At 33.2% G+C, this 9,181-nt stretch overlaps 1 protein-coding gene across 4 annotated transcripts in view; it reads right to left on the bottom strand.

Annotated features, from left to right (window-relative positions):
• Window positions 1–9,181, bottom strand: part of LOC106463857 (zwei Ig domain protein zig-4-like) — an 82,888-nt gene that overhangs the window by 11,543 nt on the left and 62,164 nt on the right. For 3 of the 4 annotated variants that reach the window (XM_022391475.1, XM_022391474.1, XM_013923938.2), the window contains 2 exons: window positions 4,074–4,224; window positions 2,056–2,089 (listed from right to left, as the gene is read on the bottom strand). In XM_022391475.1, coding sequence (XP_022247183.1) covers window positions 2,056–2,089; window positions 4,074–4,172 — 133 coding nt within the window. In that variant the 5' untranslated portion in view covers window positions 4,173–4,224. The remainder of the gene's footprint in view (window positions 1–2,055; window positions 2,090–4,073; window positions 4,225–9,181) is intronic. The other variant, XM_022391476.1, reaches the window with a different exon arrangement.

The raw sequence follows: 9,181 nt of genomic DNA, 5'->3' as shown, positions 1-9,181 counted from the left end.
GTGCTGACAACTGTCCAAGTATTTCCAGTGGTTGTCCCTTCAGGCTTGTTGCCAGATATACTGCTTTCTGCTCCTCTGTCCATCCATTCATCTCTGTCAGGAGCTCAAATTGTGCTCTATATGCTTCCCATCGAAATTCATGTGGCTTTCTTCGTACTAGATCACCCCTATTGCTGACACTCATGTCTGGAATGTGACTTCTGACAGGACTGAAGATTTCTGCATTAGGGTTTAGCTGCGGGGTCTCGAAGGAGTTTCCCTTTGTCTGAGGCTAATTAGGTCGATGGCCGATGGCTAATATATCCTCCTTGTGTAAAAGACAGTAAATCATCCTTTAATGTATTTAATTCACTTTGAAATTTACTAATGTTTTCCATTTGTACTTCTTGCCACTGTTGTTGACTTTCCTGTAGTTGCTGCTGACTTTCATGCAACTTTTGGAGGCTTTCTTCTTGTTTCCTTTCTTCTTCCAGTTGCCACTGCTTTAATCTCTCTTCTTGTTTATTTTCTTTCTCCTCCAACCACTGCTGTAGTCTTTTTTCTTGTTTATTTTCTCGCTCTTGTTGTTTCTTTTGCTGTTCTTGTATTGCTGCCATCAAATATGCCATGTCGTAGTTTGATTTGGCACTTCTCTTTTCCATCTTTTTTTTTTTATCAATCCCACCTTTGACACCAATTTACTACGTCTCTAATCGTTTGTTAATTTCCCGTAAAATTATTTCCGGAGAACTTCAGTGATACAAGTCCTTTCTTAAATAAAACTAGTTTATTCTTTCTCAATACAAGTTTGCAATGCACTTAATTTCCACAGTTACTTTAACTTAAACACACGCAATAATTCACAACGATTCACGCACTTCACTTACGACTTGACTCGATTATCTGTCTCTATATCTCCCTATCTGCAATTATATCTCCGCTTTATTTGCCGGGCTTATATACTAAAATAGAGGATGCCTAGAAAAGACTAGAGTTGCCAGGAACAGTCATGATCCTTCTAGAATCTCCAGCATCACATGACCTCCGCTGTCGTAACAGCTCCAAGAGGAAATAACCTAGAAACCTGAAATTATGCACCTATTTTAAGTGGTCCCTGAGGGTTTGCAACAGGATATTTTTATTTATCTACGTGCATGCGCTTGCGCATCATTTTATGTAAAAAGATCACATAGAAAAGAAATGCGCCCACCATAGCTCCAAAAGAAAACAACTTAAAAACCTGAAATTTTGCACCCATACTTAGTGGACCTTGAGCGTGTGCACCTGGTTTTTATCACTTATCTTTTTAATGAGGCAAGCTAGCGAAAAACTATATAGAAAATAAGTAGTTCCTTATATTACAAATATCAATCACAGACAGATAGACAGACACACAGTTGTGTGCGTGCACGTGTGCAAATGCGTGTCTTTGTATGTGTGACCGCCATAGCCTATCCCTGTCACACCAAACATGCTCGCCCTTTCAGCCGTGGGGGCGTTATAAAGTGACGGTCAATCCCATTATTCGTTGGTAAAAGAGTAGCCCAAGAGTTGGCGGTGGGTGGTGATGACTAGCTGCCTTCCCTCTAGTCTTACACTGCTAAATTAGGGATGGCTAGCGCAGATAGCCCTCGTGTAGCTTTGCGCGAAATTCAAAAACAAACAAACAAACAGCCATAGCCTCAAGAAGAAAGAACCTAGAGACCTGAAATTTTGCACCCATACTAATGGACCCTGAGAGTGTGCACCTGGTTATTATTACTTATCTTATCTACAATCGTCCTAATATTTATAACTGATGACATAAAACCATTGCAAACATTTTTAAGTTTAAAAGTAGAACTTTATAAAATTAATTTACTTATTATTAAATGAAAGTTCAATGTAGTGTTTATTGACACTACTGGTAATGTTCATAACTCTCAATCTTTTATGTTTACAAATTATGCTTTAGGGTACTGCTGAATCATATTAACATATATTAGAATATACAAGAAAAATAAAAGAACTGATTTACTCAGTTGAATCCAGTCTGTATGAAAAGTAAACTCTACCACTGAAAAAAAAAAATCATACCGATTTTTAAGTCTTCTTGCGACACTGGTTCAGCCTGAAAAAAAGAAAAAATATTCGTGACATCTAGTGAGAAGAAACATTTGTGATCAACTGATATATAACAATTAAAAACTATGTATTTTAACCCGTGATTTTAGCCAGAATAATATAAATATTACACATATTTTTATGTATGTTAGCCTAATCATCTCATCTAAATGTGATGTTACAACTTTGTTTTTCATTCATTTAAAATTTCTGTTAGTTTCTAAAGGTGGGCGTCCTGTTTACGTGCATTTAAATGTCTCCGGGGGTAAGTTTAGAGGCTTACAACGCTAAAACAGATAGCTCAATGTGGCTTTATTCTAAAACAAACAAAGAATAGTGTTCATCCAACGTTGCTTAAAAATCAAAACGAATTATGTCGCATACGGCTGTTTCAAAATCTCGTATCTCGAGTACTAGTAGACTTGGTCGCGGGTTCGAATTCACGTCCCACCAAACATGCTCGTCCCTTCAGCATTGGAAGCGTTATAATGTTACAACCAATCCCACTATTCTGTCAAAGAGTAGCCAAAGAGTCGGCGGTGGGTGGTGACGATTAGCTGCCTTCCCTCTAGTCTTTCACTGCTAAATTAGAGACGATTAGCCCAGATAGCTCTCGTGTAGATTTGCACGTAGTTTTAAACAAAGCAAACCAGTAGACTAATGGGTAAATCAAACTTGATACTCTATAAGTGGCTCATGGTTAAATATTACTTGATATTAATAATCTGTTTACGTTACATTATTAATCGTCATCCTTTGGGTAGTTTTTTACTTGTTATCTGTAAATGCCGTGTTACGACAACGGAAGTCACGTTATGCTGCTAGCGCATGCGTGCTTGAATTTCTCGAATGATCATGAATGATCGGGGAGGCCCGAGTGTATTCGAGACGCCCCCTTCGTTGGTATTTAAGCCTGGCAGAGAAAGCCAACAATTAATGGATGAATGAAGAGAGTTCCGGGTAATGTACGATTCTGTTTCAAGCTAGTGTTTTACACTCGTAGAAAGCGAAATTTTCAAGATTGTGAATCGCTGTGATTTATAGGGTGTATTATAAAAGTAGTTAAGTTTAAAGTGACGAGAAACGTACTGATTGTGAAATTACTGTGTACTAAAAGTTTGTATCGAGGAAGAATAAACTGGTTTAATCAAGATAGGAGTTGTATCGCTGACGTTCCTGGGAAATAATTTCTACCGGAAATTAACAAACAAGCAGATACGCAACAGCCGTATATAATCGTAGTTGTTTTCTTTCGTTCCTTTTTCCGTAATTCTACTTACTCAGAAAATAGCAATAGATGGCGCTACGAGAGCGAAGATAAAACTATTTTTGCCGCTGTTGCTAAGGTCAAATCTACAAAATGGAATCTGTGCTCTGCACATCACAGGTATCGAAAGTCGATATTTATCGTCGTAAGTCTGCTGAGCCATAGTGGGTGGGGAGGCAAGGCTATTGTGACTATATTTTGTGTCTACTAGGGAGTAGGTATTTCAGCGATATCAAAAAATAGCTGTATATCTATTAAATATAACCTGAAAAAAATATTCCAAATGAACGCGATTCTTTTATATGAAAATAAAAATTCATTTCTGAACAACATTAAAATGAATAACACGGTTATACTGACTTCTCACAGTTCAATCCTGTCATGATATTAAATTTCGTGAAAATGAATTAAAAATATATATACTTAAAATATATTTTATGCGCAAAATATAAAAAAAAGTTTGTTTGTTTTGTTTTTTCAAAAATTCATACACAACTTTGGCTCACTCTAGAGCAGAGATAGATAATCCTGGTAATTGAAACGCTCCAGATATTACTGTCTAATTCATTCGCTTCGAGAAAAGCTATATTTGTTTTTAGGCACTGTGCTCTAGAAATCAACGTTAGGTTAGTAGGGATTACCCAACCTCCTGACTTGTAGGCTAAGTGATGCTTAAAATATCCTTTATAAGCTAAAAAAAAAAATACCTAACACTTTTACTTACCATCGTATCACGATGTACTCGAAGAGGCTGCAAGTGCCGACTAAGAGCCAATGAAAGAAGAGAAAATATGGTCATCAAACTAATTGTCTGCTGGTCCATTTTCGGAAGCTTTCTCCGATTTCACACCAACTTACGCACTGAACTTTTACTACTGAGAGAGAAATTTGAATATGGCATTAACAGAGTGTTAAAAATCAAACAATATCTAAGGCTTGTATCCTTCACATATACTTCACGCTTTATAACTTTATTTATGAAGATATAGAATTTTAATTTAAACTATAAGAATATATATATAATAGCAGGAACCTCTATGCAGTGTTTTAGTGTTTAACTTCGTTTTTATTGTTTAAGGTGTATTATCTACTATCACAACTTCGATGTATTTTATGTATCCCATACTCTGAACATTATATCATATATACACAGGTTGCTAAGTGTTCCTAGTCTATGTTATCATTGCATCATATATATATATACACAAGTTGCTAAGTGTTCCTAGTCTGTGTTATCATTATATCATATATACACAGGTTGCTAAGTGTTCCTAGTCTATGTTATCATTATATCATATATATATATACAAGTTTCTAAGTGTTAGCAGTCTATGTTATCATTATATCATATAAACACAACTTTTTAAGTGTTTCTAGTTTATGTTATCATTAAATCATATATACACCCCTTGCTAAGTGTTCCTAGTCTCTGTTATCATTATATCATATATATATACACAAGTTGTTAAGTGTTAGCAGTCTATGTTATCATTATATCATATAAACACAACTTTTTAAGTGTTTCTAGTTTATGTTATCATTAAATCATATATACACCCCTTGCTAAGTGTTCCTAGTCTCATGTATATATGATGTAATGATAACAAGGTTGCTAAGTGTTCCTAGTCTGTGTTATCATTACATCATATATACACAGGTTGCTAAGTGTTCCTAGTTTATGTTATCATTATATCATATTATACACGAGTTTTAAGTGTTTCCAGTCTATGTTATCATTATATCATATATACACAAGTTGTTAATTGTTCCTAATCTATGTTATCATTATATCATATATACACAAGTTGTTAATTGTTCCTAATCTATGTTATCATTACATCATATATACATAGGTTGCTAAGTGTTCCTAGTCTGTGTTATCATTACATCATATATACACAGGTTGCTAAGTGTTCCTAGTCTATGTTATCATTATATCATATATCTACACAAGTTGTTAAGTGTTTCCAGTCTATGTTATCATTATATCGTATATATACACAACTTGTTAAGTGTTCCTAGTTGTTGTTATCATTATTTCATAAAATATACACAAGTTGTTAAGTATCTTAGTCTATGTTATCCTTATACCATATATATACAGAAACTGTTAAGTATTCGTAGTCTGTGTTATCATTATATCATACATATACACAAGTTGTTAAGTGTTCCTAGTCTATGTTATCATTATATCATATATATACACACAAGCTTTTAAGTGTTCCTAATGTATGTTATCATTACATCATATATACACAAGTTTCTAAGTGTTCCTAGTCTATGTTATTATTATATCATATATACACAGGTTGCTAAGTGTTCCTAGTCTATGCTATCATTGTATCATATATACACAGGTTGCTAAGTGTTCCTAGTCTATGTTATCATTATATCATATATATATATATACACACTAAGTTTTTAAGTGTTGCTAGTCTATATTATCATTATATCATATATACACAAACTGCTAAGTGTTCCTAATCAATGTTATCATTAAATCATATATACATAGGTTGCTAAGTGTTCCTAGTTTTTGTTATCATTATATCATATATACACAGGTTGCTAAGTGTTTCTAGTCTATGTTATCATTACATCATATATACACAAGTCGTTCAGTATTCCTAGTCTCTGAAACATTGTCTCATAAGTTGCTAACTGTTCCCAGTCTATGTTATCATTATATCACATCTACACAAGTTGTTAATTGTTCCTAATCTATGTTATCATTACATCATATATACAAAAGTTTCTAAGTGTTCCTAGTCTATGTTATCATTATATCATATATACACAGGTTGCTAAGTGTTCCTAGTCTATGTTATCATTATATCATATATATATATACAAGGTGTTAAGTGTTAGCACTCTATGTTGTCATTGTATCATATAAACACAACTTTTTAAGTGTTCCTAGTTTTGTTATCATTATATCATATTAACACACAAGTTGTTGAGTGTTCTTAGTCTCTGTTATCATTACATCATATATATACACAAGTTGTTAATAGTTCCTAGTCTATGTTATCATTATATCATACATACACATATAGTTAACTGTTCCTAGTCTATGTTATCGTTACATCATATATACACAGGTTGTTACGTGTTCCTAGTCTATTTTATCATTATATCATAAACACAGAAGTTGCTAAGTGTTCTTAGTCTATGTTATCATTATATCATATATATCATTATATCAAGTTGTTGAATGTTCCTAGTCTATGTTATCATTACATCATATAAACACAGGTTGCTAAGTGTTCATAGTCTATGTTATCATTATATCACATCTACACAAGTTGTTAATTGTTCCTAGCCTATGTTATCATTACATCATATATACACAAGTTGCTAAGTGTTCCTAGTCTATGTTATCATTATATCATATATATACACAAGTTTCTAAGTGTTCCTAGTCTATGTTATCATTATATCATATATACACAAGTTGCTAAGTGTTCCTAGTCTATGTTATCATTATATTATATACATATACACAAGTTGTTAAGTATTCTTAGTCTATGTTATCATTACATCATATATAAACAAGTTGTTAAATGTTCCTAGTCTGTGATATCATTACATCGTATACATACACAAGTTGCTTAGTGTTCCTAATCTATGTTATCATTATATCATATATACATAAGTTGCTTATTGTTCCTAGTCTATGTTATCATTATATTATATATACACAAGTTGCTAAGTGTTCCTAGTCTATGTGTTCATCACATCATATATACACAAGTTACCAAGTGTTCCAAGTCCATGTTATCATATGTCATAGATACACAAGTTCTAAGTGTTCCTAGTTTATGTTATCATTATATTTTATATTTACACAAGTTTCTAAGTGTTCCAAGTCTATGTTATCATTATATCATATATACTCAAATTGTCAAGTGTTTTAAGTTTATGTTATCATTACATCATATATATACAAGTGTTCCTAGTCATTTTACGTGATGAAACTTTCCAGAGTTACCAGTGGGATTCCCCGAATCCAGTACAATCGGAAATAAGTGGTGGACTGGATTTTAGACATGGTTTTATATTCATATCAGTGTCTTAAATAAACAGTTTGTCTGCTGAATAATTTAAAAAAATAGGTTAGTAGCATCATTGCTACATATTCTTCGAATACCATTTAATAAAAGGATTACTCGTGAGTAACATATATCTACAATACTATATATATATATATATTCATTAGAGAATTCCTAATGTTGTTTTTCCGATCTGCCTTTGACTGTTCATGAGTAGAGTTCTCTGAATCAGGTATGGCACATTTGTAAGTGATGAATCGGTTTATAGATTTGAGTTCATCCTCATTTTCGGGGTTTAGACCTGAAACTTGTAGGAAATTGAAAAAATATAACAAAAAAGCATTTTAGAAAATTATGATTTCCAAATTTTATATTTATTAGATCATGGTTTCAGAATATTAGTGCTGTCATGTGATAGAAACGTTATTGTGTTGAAATTTACATTCTTAAACAGGTTTTGACAAAAAGAAGAAGGTTAGACCGTCATTCTTGTCAACATTTTAACAGTCTTTCTTCATAGATAAGGCAACAATAGAACAGAAGGGAAACAGCTAAACTAAACCTTACGCCGCGGAATTGTACAGAATATATTTACAAAATTCAATAGCATTTGACGTTTCAAGTCACAGCACTTCGAGTGACAACACCTCAAATCACAACATTTCAAGTTCCAGAATATCAAGTCACAGCTCTTCAAATCGCAACGTTTCAAGTCGCAGCATTTCGAGTCAATATTTCAAGTCACAACATTTTGTGTCACAGCAGTTACTACAAAGAAGTGAATTTCTTATTCAACCAGAAAACTTTCCACATGTTCGAGACGTTCTTATAATATAAAAAAAAACTTAGTCACCTGTTAACACATAACACAGAATTTCAAATATATAGATCTGAACTATAATGATGATCCATTATTTGTGTGTATTAATTGGTTCGATTACCGTAACTGAAAACTGTCCAACAATGTACATGGGTTACTTTGTTTAAGAGCTTTTGCCCGAGAAGTGCAATAAGATATACCCTGAAATATGGTATATTTCCACTATTTATAAACTTTTGACTTTGAATTTAAAGACACACCAACTTAATCAGTTAAATTAATAAATTGTCACATTCTACAGATCATGGTGTACAATTAGTATCTAAGGAGGTCACTAGGGATTTAATAACAATAGAAGAGGAACACTAACATTGTTCTTTATACTTCTTTAACGTCAGCTAGTAATATTAACATGTTGTCATGGTTTATAGCCAACAATATCTCGCCGTTTAGTACATACGTTGAGGGGGGGTTATTGATATTTCTCCTTGAAATATCTAGACTAAGAGAGATTATTAGATGTTGTGAAAGGAGGGGGGTCTAATAGTAACTCTCCTTTAGCCTAGTGTCTAAGATAGATTATCATATGTTGTGAGGGAGGATTTAATGGTATCTCTCCTTTAACCTAGCGTCTAAGATAGATTATCGAATGTTGTGAAGGGAAGATCTAATGGTATCTCTCCTTTAAGCTAGTGTCTAAGATAGATTATCGAATGTTGTGAAGGGAAGATCTAATGGTATCTCTCCTTTAACCTAGTGTCTAAGATAGATTATCGAATGTTGTGAAGGGAAGATCTAATGGTATCTCTCCTTTAAGCTAGTGTCTAAGATAGATTATCATATGTTGTGAGGGGGGATTTAATGGTATCTCTCCTTTAACCTAGCGTCTAAGATAGATTATCGAATGTTGTGAAGGGAAGATCTAATGGTATCTCTCCTTTAAGCTAGTGTCTAGATAGA

The sequence above is a fragment of the Limulus polyphemus genome, unplaced genomic scaffold (genome assembly GCF_000517525.1).
Source record: "Limulus polyphemus unplaced genomic scaffold, Limulus_polyphemus-2.1.2 Scaffold1504, whole genome shotgun sequence".
In the NCBI taxonomy this organism is placed as follows: domain Eukaryota; kingdom Metazoa; phylum Arthropoda; class Merostomata; order Xiphosura; family Limulidae; genus Limulus; species Limulus polyphemus.
The sequence above is the reverse complement of the archived record's forward strand: the minus strand, read 5'-3'. Positions and strand labels throughout refer to the sequence as shown.